This window comes from Danio rerio, chromosome 17 (genome assembly GCF_049306965.1).
Source record: "Danio rerio strain Tuebingen ecotype United States chromosome 17, GRCz12tu, whole genome shotgun sequence".
Classification (NCBI taxonomy): domain Eukaryota; kingdom Metazoa; phylum Chordata; class Actinopteri; order Cypriniformes; family Danionidae; genus Danio; species Danio rerio.
The window spans coordinates 57,644,374-57,668,513 of NC_133192.1; the positions used below are offsets into that span (position 1 = coordinate 57,644,374).

The window sequence follows — 24,140 nt, forward strand, 5'->3', positions numbered from 1 at the left end:
ATTTGAGACTAAAACTCTGGATTTATTTAGAGAGTTCCAGAACACATCGCTGTTCTCTCTTCAATCCATTCTGAGATTAATTTTTACCAGCAGATGGCATTCTTGGCTAGTTTCAGACAGACTGTGCTCTAGGCTAATTTTGAACAGCAGATGGCGCTCTAGTCTTGTTCTTTACTGCTGATGGTGCTTTAGGCTAGTTTTGAACAGCAGATGGCGCTCTAGGCTAGTTTTGAACAGCAGTTGGCGCTCTAGGCTATTTTTAAATGGCAGACGGCGCTCTAGTCTAGTTTTGAATAGCAGATGGCGCTATAGTCTTGTTCTTTACTGCTGATGGTGCTTTAGGCTAGTTTTTAACAGCAGATGGCGCTCTAGGCTAGTTTTGAACAACAGATGGCGCTCTAGGCTAGTTTTTAACTGCAGACGGTGCTCTAGGCTAGTTTTAAACATCAGTCAGCACTCTCTGAGCTAATTTTGAACAGCAGATGGCATTCTAGGCTAGTTTTGAACAGCAGATGGCGCTCTAGGCTAGTTTTGATCATCGGTCAGCGTTCTAGGCTAGTTTTGTACAGCAGACGGCGCTCAAGGCTAGTTTTGAACAGCAGATGGCTCTCTAGGCTAGGTTTGAACATCAGTTAGCGCTCTAAGCTAGTTTTAAACTTCAGTCAGCGCTCTAAGCTAATTTTTAACAGCAGATGGCGCTCTAGGCTAGTTTTGAACATCAGTCAGTGCTCTAAGCTAGTTTTAAATGCCAGTCAGCGCTCTAAGCTAGTTTTAAATATCAGTCAGTGCTCTAAGCTAATTTTTAATTTAGCTAATTTTTCTTTACTGCTGATGGTGCTTTAGGCTAGTTTTTAACAGCAGATGGCGCTGTAGGCTAGTTTTGAACAACAGATGGCGCTCTAGGCTAGTTTTTAACTGCAGACGGTGCTCTAGGCTATTTTTAAACATCAGTCAGCACTCTCTGAGCTAGTTTTGAACAGCAGATGGCATTCTAGGCTAGTTTTGAACAGCAAACGGCGCTCTAAGCTTGTTTTAAAATCAGTCTGTGTTCTAGGCTAGTTTTGAACAGCAGATGGCGCTCTAGGCTAGTTTCAGACAGACAGTGCTCTAGGCTAATTTTGAACAGCAGATGGCGCTCTAGTCTTGTTCTTTACTGCTGATGGTGCTTTAGGCTAATTTTGAACACCAGACAGCGCTCTAGGCTAGGTTTTACCAGCAGATGGCGCTCTAGTCTAATTTTGAATAGCAGATGGCGCTTTTTTAGAGAGTTCCAGAACACATCGCTGTTCTCTCTTCAATTCATTCTGAGATTAATTTTTAACAGCAGATGGCATTCTTGGCTAGTTTCAGACAGACGGTGCTCTAGGCTAATTTTGAACAGCAGATGGCGCTCTAGTCTTGTTCTTTACTGCTGATGGCGCTTTAGACTTGTTCTTTACTGCTGATGGTGCTTTAGGCTAGTTTTTAACAGCAGATGGCGCTCTAGGCTAGTTTTGAACAACAGATGGCGCTCTAGGCTAGTTTTTAACTGCAGACGGTGCTCTAGGCTAGTTTTAAACATCAGTCAGCACTCTCTGAGCTAATTTTGAACAGCAGATGGCATCCTAGGCTAGTTTCGAACAGCAGATGGCGCTTTAGGCGGGTTTTGAACATCGGTCAGCGTTCTAGGCTAGTTTTGTACAGCAGACGGCGCTCAAGGCTAGTTTTGAACAGCAGACAGCACTCTAGGCAGGTTTTGAACAGCAGATGGCTCTCTAGGCTAGGTTTGAACATCAGTTAGCGCTCTAAGCTAGTTTTGAACTTCAGTCAGCGCTCTAAGCTAATTTTTAACAGCAGATAGCGCTCTAGGCTAGTTTTGAACATCAGTCAGCGCTCTAAGCTAGTTTTAAATGCCAGTCAGCGCTCTAAGCTAGTTTTAAATATCAGTCAGTGCTCTAAGCTAATTTTTAACAGCAGATGGCATTCTAGGCTAGTTTTAAACATCAGTCAGTGCTCTAGTCTAGTTTTGAACAGCAGTTGGCGCTCTAGGTTATTTTTAAATGGCAGATGGCGCTCTAGTCTAGTTTTGAATAGCAGATGGCGCTATAGTCTTGTTCTTTACTGCTGATGGTGCTTTATGCTAGTTTTTATCAGCAGATGGCGCTGTAGGCTAGTTTTGAACAACAGATGGCACTCTAGGCTAGTTTTTAACTGCAGACGGTGCTCTAGGCTAGTTTTAAACATCAGTCAGCACTCTCTGAGCTAATTTTGAACAGCAGATGGCATTCTAGGCTAGTTTTGAACAGCAAACGGCGCTCTAAGCTTGTTTTAAAATCAGTCTGTGTTCTAGGCTAGTTTTGAACAGCAGATGGCGCTCTAGGCTAGTTTCGAACATCAGTAAGCGTTCTAGGCTAGTTTTGTACAGCAGACGGCGCTCAAGGCTAGTTTTGAACAGCAGACAGCACTCTAGGCAGGTTTTGAACAGCAATGGCTCTCTAGGCTAGGTTTGAACATCAGTTAGCGCTCTAAGCTAGTTTTGAACTTCAGTCAGCGCTCTAAGCTAATTTTTTACAGCAGATGGTGCTCTAGGCTAGTTTTGAACATCAATCAGCGCTCAAAACTAGCTTAGAGCGCTGAGTGGCGTTCAAAACTAGCTTAAAACATCAGTCAGTGCTCTAAGCTAATTTTGAAAAGCAGATGGCGTTCTAGACTAGTTTTAAACATCGGTCTGCGCTCTAAGCTCATTTTGAAAAGCAGATGGCATTCTAGGCTAGTTTTAAACATCAGGCAGTGCTCTAGGCTAGGTTTGAACATTAGTCAGCGCTCTAAGCTAATTTTAAACAATATCTTTATGTGACTTCCATTAGCACATCCTCAGAAAAAAGTAAACGTTTCAACACATCAGGCAATGCAGTTTTTGCTTTCCTGAGTTTCAAAATATCAGTATCAGCTATCAAATATCACCTTATTCTTCAATATCACAGTTAATTTATTTATATCATAGTTAATTCAACTAGGATTGATGCACTGAATTCCAGCTGGGCATAACTCCAGATCTGGACGTGGAAAATTTTATAGTGATAATTTTTAAAAATGAAAGGTATGCAAGTATTTTTTTAATCTGATATGAACCTGTATGACTTTCTTTTCATGTGGTATTTTGAGGAATGTTTGTAATCAGCTTGTTTTGCTTACTATTGATGTCTATTGTATGGACAGAAGCGGCTTCTTTTATGCCCCACAGACTATAGAGTGTCATACAGGTTTGTATCTACATGTCATCTACATGACCCTCATTTAGTTTCAAACCTGTATGATTTTATTTTCATCTGTCGAACATGAAAGAAGATAAATGGAGCTGTGCATGTTTTAAAAACCATGAGGGTTCTTGAAGGGATAGTTCTCCTTAAAATTAAAAATCTTTACTTGTTCCAAGCCTGTTTGAGTTTTTTTTCTTACTGTTGAAGAAAAAAGAAGATACATTCGAATTAGAGTTGTTGCAAAAATGTTAAAAGCTAGCCTAGAGCATCATCTGTAGTTTAAAAAAAAATAGCCTAGAGCACCAGTCTGCTGTTAAATACTAGCCTAGAGCGCCATCTGCTGTTAAAACTAGCCTAGAGCACCAGTCTGCTGTTAAAACTAGCCTAGAGCACCAGTCTGCTGTTAAATACTAGCCTAGAGCGCCATCTGCTGTTAAATACTAGCCTAGAGCGCCATCTGCTGTTAAAAACTAGCCTAGAGCGCCATCTGCTGTTAAAAACTAGCCTAGAGCGCCATCTGCTGTTAAAAACTAGCCTAGAGCACTATCTGCTGTTAAAACTAGCCTAGAGCACCAACTGCTGTTAAAAACTAGCCTAGAGCACCATCTGCTTCTAAAAACTAGCCTAGAGCACCATCTGCTGTTAAAAACTATCCTACAGCGCCGTCTGCTGTTAAAAACTAGCCTAGAGCATCATCTGCTGTTAAAAACTAGCCTAGAGCATCATCTGTAGTTGAAAAAAAAGCCTAGAGCACCAGTCTGCTGTTAAAAACTAGCCTAGAGCGCCATATGCTGTTAAAAACTAGCCTAGAGCGCCATATGCTGTTAAAAACTAGCCTAGAGCACCAGTCTGCTGTTAAAACTAGCCTAGAGCACCAGTCTGCTGTTAAATACTAGCCTAGAGCGCCATCTGCTGTTAAATACTAGCCTAGAGCGCCATCTGCTGTTAAAAACTAGCCTAGAGCGCCATCTGCTGTTAAAAACTAGCCTAGAGCATCATCTGTAGTTTAAAAAAACTAGCCTAGAGCACTATCTGCTGTTAAAACTAGCCTAGAGCACCAACTGCTGTTAAAAACTAGCCTAGAGCACCATCTGCTTCTAAAAACTAGCCTAGAGCACCATCTGCTGTTAAAAACTATCCTACAGCGCCGTCTGCTGTTAAAAACTAGCCTAGAGCATCATCTGCTGTTAAAAACTAGCCTAGAGCATCATCTGTAGTTGAAAAAAAAGCCTAGAGCACCAGTCTGCTGTTAAAAACTAGCCTAGAGCGCCATATGCTGTTAAAAACTAGCCTAGAGCACCATCTGCTGTTAAAAACTAGCCTACAGCGCCATCTGCTGTTAAAAACTAGCCTAGAACGCCATCTGCTGTTAAAAACTAGCCTAGAGCATCATCTGTAGTTAAAAAAAATAGCCTCGAGCACAATCTGCTGTTAAAAACTTGCCTAGAGCGCCATCTGCTGTTAAAAACTAGCCTAGAGCGCCATCTGCTGTTAAAAACTAGCCTAGAGCATCATCTGTAGTTAAAAAAATAGCCTAGAGCACAATCTGCTGTTAAAAACTAGCCTAGAGCATCATCTGTAGTTAAAAAAATTGCCTAGAGTGCCATCTGCTGTTAAAAACTAGCCTAGAGCGCCATCTGCTGTTAAAAACTAGCCTAGAGCATCATCTGTAGTTAAAAAAAATAGCCTAGAGCACCAGTCTGCTGTTAAAAACTAGCCTAGAGCGCCATATGCTGTTTAATACTAGCCTAGAGCATTGTCTGTAGTTTAAAAAAATAACCTAAAGCACCATCTGCTGTTAAAACTAGCCTAGAGCATTGTCTGCTTCTAAAAACTAGCCTAGAGCGCCGTCTGCTGTTAAAAACTAGCTTAGTGCGCCTCTGCTGTTAAAAACTAGCTTAGAGCGCCGTCTGCTGTTAAAAACTAGCTTAGAGCGCCGTCTGCTGTTAAAAACTAGCCTAGCGCGTCGTCTGCACTTTAAATCTAGTCAAGAGCGCCATTTGCTGTTAAAACTAGCCTAAGGTGCCGTCTATTGTCAAAAACTAAGCTCAGAATTGTTTCAAGAGAGAATATTGATGCATGTTGAAAATCTCTGAATCGATGCAGAATCGATTTCTTAAGTGATTTTTCATCACATCTGTACATCTGCACTGTGAAGAATACTGTAAACAAGTAACCATTGTCTTCTACCAGTTTCCAACATTCTTCAAAATATCTTCTTTTGTTTTCAACAACAAAAACTCAAACAGGTTTGAAACAAGTGCAAATAAAATGAGTGAATTTAGATTTCTGGGTGAACTTTCTCTTTAAATGACTTTCTTTGTGTGAGTTACTTCTCTTAAGTATTGAGGATTAAAAGACCCTGTAAATCCGTCAATTTTAATCTCAACTTTTTTCATGACCAATACTGGTATTCTCTTTCTCTTTAGTATTCGTTATAGTACAGCGTGTGTCTGTCCGTGTGTCCGTGTGTGTGTGTGTGTGTGTGTGTGTGTGAGAGAGAGAGAGAGACTAAATGTCCCCACAAGTATAGCAATACCAGTCATTTTTGACCTTGTAGAGACTTAAAAAAAAAATTATCTCCCTGAGTAAAACGGCTCATAAATCACACAGAATGACGCATGTTAAAATGTAAAAGTGCAGATTATTTCCTGTGAGTGTTGGATTTAGAGATATGATTGGGGGAAGAGTACAGTATATACAGTCTGCAAAGTATAAACATCATTGTGTCTATAGGAAGAGCATATACAACATGAAAACCCAACAGATTCAAAATAAATAAATAGCCACTATTTAATACTTTTGGCTTCATGACATGAACACATCAAGCGAAGTACAGCTAATAAGACCTGGATTCAGAGGATTCAAGGAGTTCTGAAACACATGCACATGCCTTTGTTTACTCAGCAGTTTGGTGGGTTATAATCAATGTTATGATCTATGAGATTGAAAAAACATCCAGTCTTGAAATTGCCTGTTATGTTCTCCTTGCTTATTTGTTCTCATAACGAAGCTAATTGAATTATGATGCTGTTGAAGATACCAAGAGAGCGGAATCACTACAGTTTCACTGATTCAGTATTAGTTTAGCACAATACTATAGACGTCAATGGCTGCTTTTTACAGTATTAAATATGTGGATAAATAGGACAAAATTACATCTAAATTGGCTGCAGAGTATTTGTACACCATAATATTATGATTATTATTCCTGCAATAATTATAATTTACTGTTTTTATTCCTCTTCTGTCGTTTTTTTTTCTCATTTGCTCACTTGTATATTTAATTAATTTGATAATGTCGATATATCACGATGTACTTTATACATTTAAAATGCTTTGGCAATACTGTATAAAATGTCATGCCAGTAAAGCAACCTGAATTTGAATGAGAGATAGAGAGAAGCAGATTTGACCTGTCAGTGGTTGCACATGGCTCCCCAATAGCATAAAAGAGAAATAGTGGATTTTTCAAACATTTATTTCAAGTCTTTTTTACTTTATCCTATCGAAAAGAAAATGTCTAAAACAGATACTATTAAAAACAGTGTTAAAAATCAAATTATGTTTTGTTTGTTGCATATAGTTCCATACTATTCTGGCTACCACTGCAAGTACAGTTGAAGTCAAAATAAATAACCCCTTTTGAATTAGTTTTTTCTTTTTAAAATATTTTGATGTTTAATAGGGCAAGGAAATTTTCACAGTACGTCTGATAATATTTTTTCTTCTGTGGAAAGTCTTATTTGTTTTATTTTGGCTAGAATACAAGCAGTTTTTAATTTTTAAAGTGTCATTTTTAAGACAATTATCAGCCCTTTTAGAATATATATTTAATCAAGAGTCTACAGAACAAGCCATCGTTATACAATTATTTATACAATTACTCTAACTTGAATATTCACCCTAATTAACCTAGTTAAGCCTTTAAATGTCACTTTAAGCTGTATAGAAGTGTCTTGAAAAGGATTTTTTACTGTCATCCAGGCAAAGATTAATTAAATCAGTCATTAGAAATGAGTTATTAAAACTATTATGATTAGAAATGTGTTGAAAAAAAATCTTCTCTCCATTAAACAGAATTTGGGTAAAAAAATAAACAGCTAATAATTCAGGGGGGCTAATAATTTTGACTTCAATTGTGTATTTCAAACCTGTGGGAAGCCCTGTAATATCGATGAACTTATAAAGCTTGGTAAACTAAATCAGCTGCATTGCATACAAAACAATAAAAAACTATACAGCTTTGGTTTCATGTAACATTGCGGGAAGTAAGAATCTAACAGGACCTCAGACGAGAGGGGTCTGTCTGCAGACTCAGTGCAATGCAATCTGAGCTGCATCCAATGCTTTTTAACGCGCTCACCTAACCCCACTCCTAACCCTACCCAACACAATGACGTCACTCACACCATTGAGTGCACTGTGTTTGACATTGCATCGCTGAGTGGTGCAATCTCAGCTTGCATTATAAAGGCTGCATCCAGATACTATTGCCTAAGACGGAGCCTTGTGGCACCCCATACTTCCTAGGTTGGACATCTACACTTTCATAAGCACAGTATGGCAGATTCGACATCCAGATTGTCAGTGTGATTTTCAGACTTAAGACTTCATAAGACTGTTATGCACTATGTTACGCACTATTTGGCAACAGCATACAGTGTGTTTGATCCAAGTGTGTTTATCTTTTGTTTCCAGAGACCTGAGGTTCAACAAAATCAAGGATTTACAGCCAGGCTCCTTCAAGCGATTAAAAAACCTCAACACCCTGTAAGTGAGACATGTTTTCTAGCATGTTTAAGCATCTATAACTTTTTTTCATTTTGAGCATTATAAACTCTTGATGATGGATAACAAAGCCCAGAGTGTCTTCTTTCCAAAGATACATAAACTTTGAATGTAGACCAAATTATTCAGCAACTGTAAATGCTTAAACTTGAGAAGATGATTTTTAAGAAAGTCCCTCTGACAATGAGGGACAGAAGGACATCGACATAGCCTCAGAAAACTTTTTACAGTAATCTCATTTTGCATGCTATCTTCATCAAATTTATAATGTAAACATATGAAATACTTGGCTTTCAAGTCATATCTTTTCATTACATTAATGTTTTCCTGTGTTTCTATATGGAAAACTAAAATTAAACACAATAAAAAATGTTTTTCCTCATGACTTCATAATGTATAACTTTTTATATATTTTAACATACAACTTTTCCTTTTACCACAGTAAAGCTCAAAGTGTCTTCTTTCCAATGATACATCATTTGTGTTTGTAGCTTACTGGAGTCAGGAACTGTTACTATTTAAAGTTAGGTAGGTGTAAATCCCCAAAATTGAGTGCTGGCTAACAGGTTAAATTTGGTTCTTGACGTTAACTTGCTTTTCCTGATTCATATAACAATGTTGGACATGAATGTTTTGCAGCATGTGCTTTAATTTAAAGCTGCTGTATGTAGGTGTTTGACTCTTCTAAAGCATAAAAACAGTATATTATGTTTGCAGATATTCAGAAACATGCTCAGTGAACATTCTTGTTGATCTGAAAAACAATGCTGAAGTCAGATATTCTGCTTTGAAAATGTGTGTAACGTGGCGGATTGGCTTTGTTTTGGTCTTTTAACCCGCCCAATGCCAGTTTAGTATATTTCAGCACCCCGGGTTGCCTTGCTGAGCGTATTTCATTCATTTAGTCAGGAAAGCTCTCAGAGTATCCATCCGTGACTGAAATGCTACCTCTGGTGGACAGTAGCAGACTCCGAAATGAGGTGCAGATTCAGAGTTCCACATGAGGTGGTTATTGATTCACAATATATATAAATATTACAGACGTAAACATTAGGTGAGCAGGTTACATTATAATCCTGTAAGAGGCTAAATTATCATATGCATTTGTTTATAATACAAAACATGCTTTTTCACTCAAGAAGGTCCATACTGACTACAAAGGCAGATACTGATAAGATCAGGGCCTGTTGTGTGGACTTTGGGGGTTTTATGGTGTGGTCACATGTTGATTGGTCAGTTTGAATGTCTCAGCATTGGTGGTCACATGGTCAAGAAAGATACAAAATAGGTGGTAAACTCTGGCTCTGTCTCTTTTTCCTGCCTCTCTTTTCCTGGCCTGCTTCTCTCCTGCTCTGCTCCTCTCCTCCTCTGGAGTCTATCTTCTCTGACTCTACTGCTATCAGGCTTTTGGGCCTGCTCTCTTTGTCTCTCTCTCCCTCCCTCTGTGTCTCTCCTTCTACCTCTGGTAACTTTAATTTTACATTTAAGCTGGGTACAATTTATACCATATGTTTTATCATTTCATATTTTATCATTTTATACAGTATTTTGTTATTAATTCAGTTGTAACCATAGAGAATTATTGTCATTAAATCATTCCATTTTCAAGTATTTGTGAATTACTTTTGATTTAACATCAACACTTAATTGTTCCATATAGCAATACAATACAATCACATAATATCAACGCTCTCCCACATTTATAGCTATTAATACTGCCCTTATTTCCGTTTTTGGTATAAGATTGCAGAAGAATGGTTTGACTAGAAATGTACAGTTTTTTACCATCATGCTGATCACTTTTTAGTCACTCGGCAGAACTACAGTTCGAACCGCTGTGGTTTAAAGACCGTTCTTACAATCCCATGTCCTAACAACACGCTACATGACGAGATACGCAGTGGTGAGCAATTTGGCTGTTTGCGCCAGACGAAACATGACAGAAATGTAAACACAGCCATTCAGAAGCACAGAATAGTGCACTCACTGCACTCCAGCCAAGTGGTAAGGTTTATACCACTGAAGCTACAGTGACTGCTATTGACACAATTCTTTTTTTTTCTGTTTAGTGGATGATTTTTTTTTTCAAATTTGCAAAATAAGTAATTAGTACTAGTTAGCATATCATCCTGACCCGGCCGGGGCTCGAACCAGTAACCTTCTTGATGTGAGACGACTGTGCTGCCCACTGCGCCACTGTGTCACCCCTCTTACAACTTCTCCAATTTATTTGCATTGAAAGCAACAGATAAACAAGCTTAGTTTTCAATCATCGCATCACTCATGCGTTCATTCATTCATTCATTCATTTTCTTGTCGGCTTAGTCCCTTCATTAAAAAGGGTGTCGCCACAGCGGAATGAACCGCCAACTTATCCAGCGCATTTTTACACAGCGAATGCCCTTGCAGCCACAATCCATCTCTGAGAATAATCCACACACACACACTCATACACTATGGACAATTTAGCCTACCCAATTCACCTGTGCCGCATGTCTTTGGGGGAAACCGAAGCACCCGGACGAAACCGAAGCGAACGCAGGGAGAACATGCAAACTCCACAAAGAAACGCCAACTGAGCGGAGGTTGGAACCAGCTACCTTCTTGCTGTGAGGCGACAGCACTACCTACTGCGCCACTGCTTCGCCATCACGCATGCGTGAATAATTTAAATATGAACATTCCTATTCAACACAAAAATGTTTGTCCAGAAAACTCTGTTAAACATGTTGGCATAACGTATATTTTTATGCAGATCAATAATTATTCACAATTCTTAGTATATATGACAAAAAAGTACATTCATGTTTAGTTTTGTTTAGATTATTAATTAAAAATTAAATAAAATATAAAACTCCTTTCGATATGAGAAATATGCATCACGTGCCGTTGCTTTCATTCAGAACATGACTTATATCAGCCTTTAGGCTCGGTAGTCAGGCACACTCCCGTTGGTGTCATCAGTCTGGCAACCTGCGCTTGCATGTGTTTTGAATCAGGAGTGCAATACCTAGTGCAACCACTGGGTGTCAAACTTACATACCGCAGCTTTAACACAGGCATTATGTGTGAGCATCGTTTTTAATTGTACTTGTTAATCCATTTCTTCTGTCTTTCTTTAAGCCTTTTAAATAACAACCACATCAGAAGAATCCCAAGAGGAGCCTTCGAAGATTTGGAAAACCTTAAATATCTGTGAGTATTTCTTTATTTCTATCCTCAATTCCCTCTGGAGTTTCTCGCCACAGGAAGTGACATCTTCTGGGGCAACTCGCATGCTTTTTCTTTCAGCCTTTTTTATAACCGATGTAACAGAGTTAACCAAAAAGTAGAGTCAGAGAATAGAGGCAAATTACTGAAATCACAAATAACACGGAAATGTTTCATGCAAATGTTTATGTGGTTTCGTAAACACGCACACAAAAAAGATGATACTGAATGTATGATTCAGTAGGCGGAGACAGTCAAAAATAAGTATAGTGGGAGTCTTTAGGTTAATATTTTCAAGACAAAATGTCACTAAATACATGCCAAACATTATCTTTGTAGACATTACCTTGATATGGTTTATGTTATAATTCAAAACTCTTTCATTAAAGTCAATGGAAAGTCGCGCCGCATTAACCAATCAGGAGCTTGCTCTAGTATGGGCGTGATTGTGATCGTTGTGCCTGTTGTTGGTGTCCTGAGGGGAAATCCTCTTGCAGACACCGGACAACAGCTCATCAATCTGGGCTCAGCTCAGTCTGAAGCACTGCTGAACACAAATGGCCCGCTGGCCGGCAGTTTGAGACCCCTGCTTTAAACTGACTTAAAAAAAATGCTTGCAGGTCCTGAAAACACACATAAATAATAAATGTTTTGGTAACTTAATGGTTAAAAATTGCCAACATAGGCTTATTTTGAAAATGGAGATCTTCTGAAGATCGCAAATTATGTACACTGCAAAAATGCGTTTCTTACTTAGATTTTTTGTCTTGTTTCAAGTCCAAATATCTAAAAATTCCTAAATCAAGAATAATTTTCTAGACAAGCTAATCATATTGTCTTGTTTTGAGAAATAATATGCCAATATTAAGTGAATTTTTCCTTAAAACAAGCAAAATAATCTGCCAATGGGGTAAGCAAAATAATCTTACGTCAAAAGAAAAAACAAGACTAATTTGCTGACCCCATTGGCAGATTATTTTGCTTGTTTAAAGGAAAAATTCACTTAATATTGCCATATTATTTCTCAAAACAAGACAATATGATTAGCTTGTCTAGAAAATGCTTCTTGATATAAGAAATTTTACATATTTAGTCTAGAAACAAGACAAAAAATCTAAGCAAGAAAAGCATTGTTTGCAGTGTTGCCAGAGGAACGTATGGCTGCATTTCATCTTTAAAATGAACGCTACAGGGCGGTATGATGCTGTTCCTTTTTGTGCTATCAGCTGACCGCTTACAACCTGTTACCAGTTTGCCCAATGACTAGCAGCGTACGTTGGCAGACGCAGAGCGGAGTTGACTGCGACATCAGGGTTTGAGTACAGTGAAGAACGGTTCCAGTAAGCAGGTAAAACAAAAACAGAATGTAAAAAAAAAAAAACAAGTAAATAACGGGGTAAGAACGTGGTAAGATCTGAAAATGTGTTAAAAATCAGGCGAGGCTTTTCTTTTTCTGGATTGCTTTTGAAAACTGTCGGTTGGGTTTAGGGAAGGGGGTGATCGTGGTCAATTAGTGCTTTGGAAAACACTATGGGTTGGATTTAGGCAGGCTTGTGCAGAGACTGTCCAAAGGGCATGTGCAGGAAAATTTTTTTCATGGTGTCGCGCGCGTACTCGAGAGTGCTGTTGTCGCGTGCCCATTGTAACGAAGGGCGGGAGGGGATGTCGCGGGGGCACTTTTGATAATTTTGGAAGGGCACTTTCTATCCAAGACAGAAAAGGGATGTGCACTTCACAGGTTGAGCCCTATGTGTCAGTTAACCGCAGTCTCTGGTGGATAGCAGGGGCGAATGGCACTTGCGAGAGTAGTTTGATATGTGAAAAAGCTTACACAGTGGCCTCTGGTGGATTCGCGAAAAACAAAAACTGCAAAGTAACGTAGCTCCTGGTACGTATTTAGCGCTCTCCGGAAATGTATATAGGGGTACTTATTCAGAACGAACCTGGGTGGAACATTGCAATGACAAATGTTAAGCGTTTTCAGATATAGCTCCTGGTCAATAATAATAGCAGTTTTGAGACGTGACTATTGCAGATGCGTATATTGCGATATCGATGCTGAAACCATATGTTGTGCAGCCCTAATAAGCATGCATAAAATCTCATTCACATGTCACGTCATGATTATAAAGGTTTAATGAACAGCCCTTTAATTAAAGTGTTACCAAATTTTATTGTGTGTTTAAAAAAAAATAATAGGTTTATCCGAGGAGATGCAAAATAAACCCACAACATAACAGTGTGCCAGACTAGCTGAGCTGGAACAGTAAAGTAGATTAAGCACAGTTGAGCTGAGTTCAGATGGACATTAGTGCCGCTGATAATGTGATAAATCTTCCCTTTCACTTGATTTCTGCACCATGAGCCAACACGTTCACCACATCAATGACTCACTTTATTACTGCCATTGTTTGAGGCAGAAAAAAAAGAGTTGAGGTCATGGAAAGACGCTCTCACTCAAGTTAATTGTCTGCGCTGTGAAATGATCTGTCTGATTTAAGCACAGAGATCAGAGAAACGTCTCTCTCTCTGGTCTGACGTTGCACAGCTCCTGTCTTTGTTAGTCACGTTGAGAGTCTGTAGCTAGAGCTGTGGTGAAAAGCAGCCTGTGTTTATCTTTAAATAGAGTCTGTGGTCTGAAAGCTTTCACACCTGGTTTTGCCTTGATCATATCTAAGCTCAGCCTCTAAGAGCGAAGCATAGGTGAGTCTCAATAAACCTGTCAAGGCCACAGCGGAGTCATGTTTCAGCTCAATATAAGAGTTCTGAATTGTACTTATTGCTTTTGTTTTTTATTGTGATATCCTGATTAAAATATGAGGATGTTTTATGATGTATTTGATTAGATTTATATTCATCTGTATTCATCTTGACATGTTTAGAGTTTTTTTAATGATAAATAGTAACAAGATTATGTTGTGAGATGCTCTGATGTATGCTTTAGAGAGTGGCATTTTTGAATTAAGAACGGAAGAAGGAAAGACAGGTGAAAGAAAGGAAGGATAGAAGGCTGGAAGGAAAACGAAAGAAATACAAAAGAAAGAAAGACAAAAGAAGAAAAGAAAGAAAGATCAAAAAAAGAAAAATCAAAAGAAAGGAAGGAAAGAAAGAAAGCAAGACCAAATAAAGAAAAAGGAAAGAAAGAAGGAGGAGAGATAGAGAGACTAAATAAAGATGAAAGAAAGACTAAAGTAAAAAAGGAGAAAGAAAAAAGATTAAAAAGAAGGGAAGAAAGGAAAAAGAAAAGCAAAAGAGATGAAAATGAGATGAAAAGAAAGAAAGAAAGAAAGAAAGAAAGGAGAGAAAGAAAAAAGGAAAGATGTAAGGAAGGAAAAAGAAAGACAAAAGCAGGAGAGAAGGAAAGACAAATGAAAGAAAGAAAGAAAGAAAGAAAGAAAGAAAGAAAGAAAGAAAGAAAGAAAGAAAGAAAGAAAGAACGAAAAAGAAAGATAAAAGAAGGAGGGAAGGATGGAAAGAAAGACAAAAAAGATGAAACATGAAAAAAATGAAGGAAGGAAGAAAGGAAAAAGAAAGAAAGAAAGAGAAAGAAAGAAAGAAAGAAAGAAAGGAGAGAAAGAAAAAAGGAAAGATGTAAGGAAGGAAAAAGAAAGACAAAGGAAAGAGAGAAGGAAAGACAAAGAAAAGAAACAAACAAACAAACAAAAATTAAAAAGGAAGGAAGAAAGAAGGAGCGAAAAAGAGGGAAAGATGTAAGGAAGGAAAAAGAAAGACAAAAGAAGGAGAGAAGACGAAAAAGAGAAAAGAAAAGAAACAAACACAAACAAAAATGAAAACAGTAGGAAGGAAGAAGGAGAAAGAAAGAAAGAAAGAAAGAAAGAAAGAAAGACAGACAGACAGACAGACAGACAGACAGACAGAGATAGATAGATAGATAGATAGATAGATAGATAGATAGATAGATAGATAGATAGATAGATAGATAGATAGATAGATAGATAGATAGATAGATAGATAGATAAACCGACAGACAAACGGACAGACAGATAGATAGACAGACGGACAGATAGATAGATAGATAGACAGGCAGACAGACAGACAGACAGACAGACGGACGGACGGACAGACAGACAGACAGACAGACAGACAGACAGACAGACAGACAGATAGATAGATAGATAGATAGATAGATAGATAGATAGATAGATAGATAGATAGATAGATAGATAGATAGATAGATAGATAGATAATAGATAGATAGATAGATAGATAGATAGATAGATAGATAATAGATAGATAGATAGATAGATAGATAGATAGATAGATAGATAGATAGATAGATAATAGATAGATAGATAGATACATAGATAGATAGATAGATAGATAGATAGATAGATAGATAGATAGATAGATAGATAGATAGATAGATAGATAGATAGATAGATAGATAGATAGATAGATAGATAAACCGACAGACAAACGGACAGACAGATAGATAGACAGACGGACAGACAAATAGATGGACAGACAGACAGACAGACAGACAGATAGATAGATAGATAGACAGGCAGACAGACAGACAGACGGACGGACGGACGGACGGACGGACAGACAGACAGACAGACAGACAGACAGACAGACAGACAGACAGACAGACAGACAGACAGACAGACAGACAGACAGACAGACAGATAGATAGATAGATAGATAGATAGATAGATAGATAGATAGATAGATAGATAGATATTAGATAGATAGATAGATACATAGATAGATAGATAGACAAATCAATATTTGTTTACCGAAATAAAGATTTAGTTGAAATCGATTAACTTATTAAAATAGTTCAAACCACCAAAAGTATTGATGTAAACAGCGTTGAAACCCTTTTTCTTAGAATTATATCTTTTAAAAAAGTCTTATAGTCCAGCTAATCTCTAGACGAGGCTGATACATGAGAGCACATTGTTATTGTAGCGCTGGTGGTCTGAAAGACTCTTAATCCATTGATTATCTCCTCTTGGGCGGTTCAGTCATCAGACACTCGTGATAGTTCACACAGTCATGATGGCCAGCTCTGAGACAGCACTTCTTTCTAGAGGAGATTTCCCTGCTGCTTAGTCAAGTACGGTCAAGTGCTCCGGCCAGTCCTCCAAATACAGTCAATAAAACATGCTCCGAGTATGCGCTGTAAATCAAACACTGTATACTGTTGTTTTTAATTGTTAAGTGGAAGATATGTTAGCTAAAATAAAAATAGAGAGAGAACATTTATATAGATGCAACGTCATTATCATTTCTCATTTTAAATCACTCTGAAGTACTAAAAAAATGTATGAAATTGACAAGTGTAAATTCCCCATTCTCCACCATTTACTCCAGTCACTGGTATGGTGGATATTCTGCAAGCAGTTATATCAGCCTGATCTCACGAGAAAACGTAAGTATTTTACGTTTTGGCAGTTTAGTGGCTAATTCATACGAATTCGTACGAGTTCAGTCGTAAGAAAATGTTCGATTTTAAAAAGGAGGCGTGGCACCTAACCCCACCCCTAAACCCAACCGTCATTGGGGGATACGCAAATCGTACTAAAATGTACGAATTTGTACGAATTAGCCACTAAATGAAAAAGTTACGAATTGCCGTGAGATTGTACGAATTGCCGTGAGATTGTGTTGGTTATATTGTTATTGTATTATTGTCACAATCACCAGCGATCGTTGCAGATTGCTGGAGAACTACACATCTGTCGCTGACGTGGACTACAAATACCATCTTGCACCTCACACACACTAGTTCCTGATTCCTCCTGGTTACACAAACTCATCATGGACTGATTCACGCACACAGTGCTGAGTCTTGTTTGTTTTATGTGTACCTGTAACCTTGCGAAGCGTTTTCTTTGTCTAGTCTTACCGTGCCTTTAGATCCTTGCCTTAGGGTCCGTATAGTCACGCAAACACTGGTTTGTAAAGCAAGTAGTTTTCTGCCGTTTAGCATTCCTGGTCGTTTCTCCCATAGGCGACTGAATTTCTAAAATAATCGCCAAAACGAGCACACTTATTGAAGAATAAAGTCAATAGGGGAATTGACGAATTCAATTGGCCATATTGGATGACTGTGTGTATATACGTTTCCCTGTACTGGGTTGTGACTGGAAGGGCTGGATAAGTTGGCGGTTCATTCCACTGTGGTGACCCCTGATGCATAAAGGAACCAAGTGGAAGAAAAATGAATGAACTATTAGCCCCTTTAAAGTTCTTATTCCTGATTGGCTACAAAACAAGTAAAATCATCCAATATCTTGCTTAATTATTCTAACCGTCCTAGTTAACCTAATTACCCTAGTGAAGCCTTTAAATGTCACTTTAAGCTGTATAGAAGTGTCTTGAAGACTATCTAGTCTAATATTATGTGCTGTCATCATGACAAAGATAAAATAAATTATTAGAGATGCGTTATTAAACTGTTATGATTAGAAATGTGCTGGAATAAAATCTCTCGTTAGTACTTGAATAAAACTTGCACTATATGAGTTTGTCCTGGAGTGTTTGTGCTCGTCTTGAATATGAACCTGCAGTGTGTTCTTGCTGTGGGATGATGTCATCGACTTCAAGGTCGCGGGATCCTTCAGTGTGTGTGTGTGTGTGTGTGTGACTGAGGTCTCGTTCTCAACCGCACAAACTCCCCAGACAGAGAAAGACAATTGCTGTTTCCCACACACAGGCTGACACTGTCCACATGCAGCAGCCTCTGCTCTCACTGTCATTAATCCTGCACTGTGTGCTTTTACACTCCAATTCTGACTTTCTGTTGTATTTCTGTGTTTATGTGTGCGTGCATGTGTGTGTAACATGAAGTGACGCTGGACAAGGGAAGTGGGGATCCAAATGCAGCGTTTATTAACAGGAATGGTCAGGCAAGCAAAACAGATGTATGCAGGAAAACCTCCAGAGTTGGAGTCACATGCACAGGCAGATGGCCAGAAGGCAGGCAGCAGACAGGGGTAAACAGATAAACAAGGCGAGGATCAAAACATGGCAAGGCAAGACAAAGGAAACTGCGTCGTGATGTTCCCTAACAGTTCAACAAGACTCAAAGTGAGCCGTATATATGTGTGTGTAATCAGTACTTGAGCAGCAGCAGCTGTGTGTTTGCGGTTGTGTGTGTGTGTGTATGTGTGTGTGGTGCACGACTGGGGTTTCTCAATTCCAAGAACCCAGAGAACAGACTTGTGTTCTTGTGGAAACCGGTTTTGCCAGGTGTCCATGGAAGAATGAACTCAGGAGACCACAAGAACAGAGAATGCGTCCTGTGAGAAATGAGATGCTGCATTCTTCCTGATGGTCATGTGACCTTCACACGTTTTTAATGGAAAATTATTTCCAATTTTTCCCCCCTTTTAAAATATATAGGGCCCTATCATACACCCGGCGCAGTGTGGCGGAAGGCGTGACGCAGTAGTCTTTTGGTAGTTTCAGCTTGGCGCAAGAGTCGTTTTGAGGCGTTGCGCTACGCTGTTTAAATAGCAAATGCATTAGCGCTCATGTGCGCCCATAGGCGTTCTGCTCTAAAAAGGAAGGCGTTCTGAGGCGGACCGCTGGCGCGTCGCTATTTTGAGAAACTATAATAGATTTTTCATTAGACCAAAACAAACCCGGTCTAAACTCCAGCGCAGAGTTGCGCCTCGCTTACACACTGCTTAATACACACAAGAGAGCAATAGGCAAATATCTTTACATATGAAAACATTTAAATATTAAGGATATATAAAGGATATAATAAGAATAGATATAGGATATAAATATAAAGGATTAAAATATTACAAAACATATTATTTTCTAGCCGACATAAATATGAAAAATCACTGCTTTTATGTCTTCTTCATCTCGGGAGGCTTTTTCAGTTCATTCATAACAATTTGCTTTTGTATAATGTTATTATTATTAGCAGTATTATTTATTATATCCATATTTATATTTGTTTTATTAAAAACAAGCTTAGATTTGCCCACCTGTCAGGTTTTAGAGCATATGGGGCACAGCATGTGTTTTAGGATATAACTCAGGTTTTTGAGCACATTTTGTTATTGTTGTTCATTTATTCGTTTGCTGGAAATTAGAACTGAATTTAGAAATAGTTTTGAAACGAATATTTGCGCTTAACAAACAAAATTAATTATTTATAGACTAATTGATGTCTGTGTGTAAAGGTTTCCCTATCCAGGAGCGAAAGTGAAAGTAGATCCATTATCTCTCATTCTCACGCAGTAGATGCTCTGTTTAACTGTTTTCTGTGAACTGTTTGCTTGTGAAATGCTCAGTTTTTACACTTAGACTTACTTTGCGTCCTGTAAATAGCGAATGCGCTCTTGGCGTGACGCAGCTGGCTCTTAAAGGGAATGGGAGATGAGACTCTGATTGGTTTATTCTCAAAACACACCTATAACTCATTAAGAAAATAAACTCAACCCTTTTAGACCATGTGCCACGGCGCAAAGCAGATTTTCCCGTCCTTAAATTAGCAAAAACGCGTTCTGACACGCCCTGAAAGCGTTTGCGCCCTGCGTTTTGCGCTCTGCGCATGGACCGTCAAAATAGAGCCCATACTATGCATAAAAATATCAATATACGTTGCACAATATAAATAAATAAAACACTTGATGTGTTTATTCCTTTATTAGGATGTCCATGGTGATGTTTATATTCACCGTTTCATTTAGGGAAACTCCTGAGGTAAATAGGTGATGTCACTTTAATAATAAACCTATATAAAACGCTGTGCTTCCCACCTCCAGTCGCAATGACTTCTGGGACTTCTAGAGCGAGATCGGTGTTCAAGTCTGCATCCACGCCTTCTCGATATCAGGATCACATCCGGGAGCTTTATGTCGGTCTTGAGTATTGGAACTGAGCTTTGGCAGCTGACTATGACATTACACGAGAACACGAGGACGCAAGACCGATGAAGAGTGCATATTGAGAAACAGCCTGGGTCTTGTAGTCCATAACTGCGGATTTTTATGTGAACGCGTGTGTGTGCTTCTGTTTGTGTGCATGTGTGTGTGTATGTGAGTGTGTGTGTGAGTGTTTGTCATTCAGACTGTGCTCGTCGTATCTCTGAGTGTTTTTATATTATTATTGCTTTCTTTTCCAGATATTTGTACAAGAATGAAATCCAGGCCATCGACCGGGAAGCGTTTAAGGGTCTCGTCTCTCTCGAGCAACTGTAAGTACATCCTGTTGATTCTTGCTGTTTAGAGAAACTAAAACTATCGGTCAAAAAACCTTTACGGTAACTGAACTGAAATGAATAAGAAAATCACAATAAAAAAAACTACAGCTGATCGAAACCCATTATAACTAATGTAGCAGATTTTGCTAAATCTAAAACCGATTTAGGCCCAATTCTCCCCCTTACGCCCCATTCACACAGGGCTGCAGCGTCAACGCTTGACTGAAGGCGTGTCTGAAGTTGGGGCTGAAGCGATCGTCATAGCAGCGTCAGCCAATGAAATTCAGTCAGCAATAGGCCACTGTCTGAGCTGGTGTATTTGCATACAGCGATCTGATTGGCTGACGCTTCAGTTGGCGATTAAAGTTGAGCTAATCCCAACTTCTGCAGCGAGCAACACTTCTGAAGCGGCGCCGACGGATCCACAATGCAGTTCAGCAACGCCTGACGTCACCCATTCAAAGTGAATGGGAAGCGTTGACGTTAAATGGAGCGTTAGCCCTTCTCCTTATTTGGATGTCCCAATTCTCTTCAGCTTGAAGGCGTAGGGCCTTGGCTGATTTATACTTCTGCAGGCAAAACACTGTGACAACGCTTCAGATGACTGTTCTAGAGCCTACAGCTAATCAATCTGTCAGCTTCTGGAGTGCATTACAGCTCTGAAGACCATTATAATTGTTAAATTATCTTTAAACAAATACACTTATAGATATGGATTAAGTTTACAGTTCTCCTCACCTGGAAAATGGAGGCCACATGAATTTGTGCCATATCATCTGATAATTGGCCACTTAAAAAAGGCAACTGACTGTGTAAAGCCACATAAAACAAAACAAAAATACGATATGTATGCCGAGTTCAGCGGCTAATCAGCCGGAATCAGCTGAGATGAAGTGACGGCGAGCAGCGAGACCTAGCTGTCACTTAAGTTGCCACGCCCTTAATTATGCAGACTGAATAAAACTTAATATAAACAAAATGGATGAGTTATAAAAAATGTACCCCCCTCAGAGTTGTCATGAAGGGTAATATTAGCTATATTCCAGGCCTTTAAACATGTTTTTATCAGCTGTTAAATTGGCCAGTTTACTATTGCAGTCAGTGAACATCTAGAGTTCCTAGAGCCCCCAAAGGCCAGTCGATGAATTGCAGTTTCAGTTACTTCCATATTAGCTTCACGGGGGAAAGCGGGAGGTTTCCGCTTGGTTTAGATGCAGTTCTAGTTCAAACAGTTCTTTATTGTTATTAAAGGGCCATGAAAGCCCCTCGTTTCAGCAGGGTGTTTTCACACCTCTACTTTGGAAAAAGTCAGAAAAGTGGGCGTTTCCAGCTCTGTTTAGGGAGGAGTGTCGGAGGAACTAAAGTGGGATGGTGTGGGAGTGTCTATTTGGGCGCGCGCGAGTTTCAGTCAAAATACACACACATGAGAAAGTGATGATGTTTAACCTACATGGACATCTGTAGTTGAATTATTTGCCAAATTATTAAATGTTGGACTTTAACTGCAGTTTGGCTCTTTCATTCAGGGAATTCATTCATGTCCCTCGCGACAAACGAAATATTTGATTCGAGGATCTGCTCTTAGCGTGTATTTTTCATGCAATGTTTAATACCGCACGGCGAATGAGTGAAAAGAAAACTGCATTTCCCGGAAACTTAGATGCACACGGCAGGTAGCGTCAGAAAGCCGCGTGTGTTATTCCTGTCACAAAATGCGGTGCTATGTTTGCATCAGTGCAATAGTTAACTTAATTCGATACGAACAAACTGAATAAACAAAGAGCACTGGTCACTCACTTACCAAATCTGTAGAGACAGGACAATCACCAGCAACTAGAGCCGCGTCTTTATGAAGAGGAGACTAACGTTACAAGCGAATCCGGATCTCAGCGTTTGCAGATGAGAACAGCTCTCAGGTAAACAATAATCCTCCTTAGACACGTAAGTTATTGTTGTCGCGCGTCGCGTACACTGTTAATCCACACGTGACTCCAGCTGCGCTCTCACAGAGAGAAAATGAAAACGAAACTTAATGGCAGCAAACTATAAAAGCAACACTTCACGCTTGTTTTGCCAACACAACGTGGCGTCTCTGTCGTCTAAACACTGTGACAGTAATGAATATTAATGAAGTTGCACAATAGAGCGCGCTGATTGGTTTGAACCAAGCCTTACTCATGCATTAATGCAGCACACTGTAAGATGTAATAAGACTCACTCTGGCACAGGCGTCCAGTCTGCACGCTGGAATACACGCTATTATGTCATGACCGTGACGCAGCTTCAAAAATTCGTTTCAAACAGGAAGTACGAATTTGCTTGAAATAACGCAAAAACAACCAATTTACACTTTTTAGTGAAATATAGGTGTCCTAATAGTGTTTTTAGCAGTGTGGAACACATATACGACTGTCAACAGCTCAAAAAATGTGCTTTGGTGTTTCGTGACCCTTTAATGGGAAGTTTGACCTCACGTAAACAGCAAGCTCTCTTGGGTCAACACTGGACACATTCTGTCAACTCCACTAAGCTAAATGTATAAACACTAAATAGAAACGTTCTCAAAACTGTTGTTGCTGTTGTGTGTAGTTTCTGAAATCTGCCATTATGTATGGTTTTAATAAGCTGTTCATAAACCTCTCGCTCTCGTCTGGCTGGAGTTCAGATCCTGAAGTAAGAGTTGGGTCTTGCGCACACTTAACCAGTCATCCGTGATTTTAATGGAAAACACCAAATGCGCAGAAACCATATGTCTGGAAAGCTTGTGTGAGCATTTCACAAAAAGCCCTAAAGAATGTCTTATTGCTTATAATTGCTTATAAGCTTGTGTTTGACTTTGCAATTGTAACATAAATTAATAAATTCTTTTTTTCCCATTTAATGTTTTAGTTTAGTTTATTGCAGTAATTTTATTTATTGTAGGGCATCAATTAAAAAGAAAAACAAGAGCATTTTTGATAGATTGCAACCCAATCATAGATGATTTAAAACATAAAATTAGAGTTATTTGTTTTTTTTTTAGTTTTGTGGTAGTTGTGAAAATCTCTGTTAAAGTTAATGTGAAACTTGAGTGTATGAATTTTTTAATGCTTCTCTTCAGTTTCATCACACATGATTCAGTGTTATAGTAAAACACATTATGCACAACATTTTGTATTAACAGAAATTATGGACCAATGAATGAATGAATGAATAAATACATAAATGAACGAAAAAAAATGAATAAATAAATAAATACATGAATGAATGAATGAATGAATGAATACAAAAATACATGAACGAAGGAATGAATAAATAAATACATGAATAAATGAATGAATACAAAAATACATAAACGAAGGAATGAATGAATAAATAAATTATACATACATACACGAATGAATGAATGAATGAATGAAAACATAGATAAATATATGAATGAATTAATGAATGAGTAAATACATAAATGAACGGAAAAAATACATAAATAAATAAATACATGAATGAATGAATGAATGAATACAAAAATACATGAACGAAGGAATGAATGCATAAATAAATAATACATACATACACAAATGAATGAATGAATGAATAAATGAATGAATGAATGAAAACAGATAAATATATGAATTAATTAATGAATGAATTAATGAATGAATTAATCATGAAAACATGTACACACAAGTGTAAAATGTGTAAAAAAAAATGCTGGGTTTGCAAATTGT

At 38.5% G+C, this 24,140-nt stretch overlaps 1 protein-coding gene across 3 annotated transcripts in view; it reads left to right on the top strand.

Moving 5' to 3' along the window:
• Positions 1-24,140, top strand: part of pxdn (peroxidasin) — a 98,127-nt gene that overhangs the window by 28,604 nt on the left and 45,383 nt on the right. For all 3 annotated transcript variants that reach the window (XM_073927640.1, XM_073927643.1, XM_073927642.1), the window contains exons 2-4: positions 7,941-8,012; positions 11,154-11,225; positions 20,356-20,427. In XM_073927640.1, the coding sequence (XP_073783741.1) occupies positions 7,941-8,012; positions 11,154-11,225; positions 20,356-20,427 (216 nt within the window). The remainder of the gene's footprint in view (positions 1-7,940; positions 8,013-11,153; positions 11,226-20,355; positions 20,428-24,140) is intronic.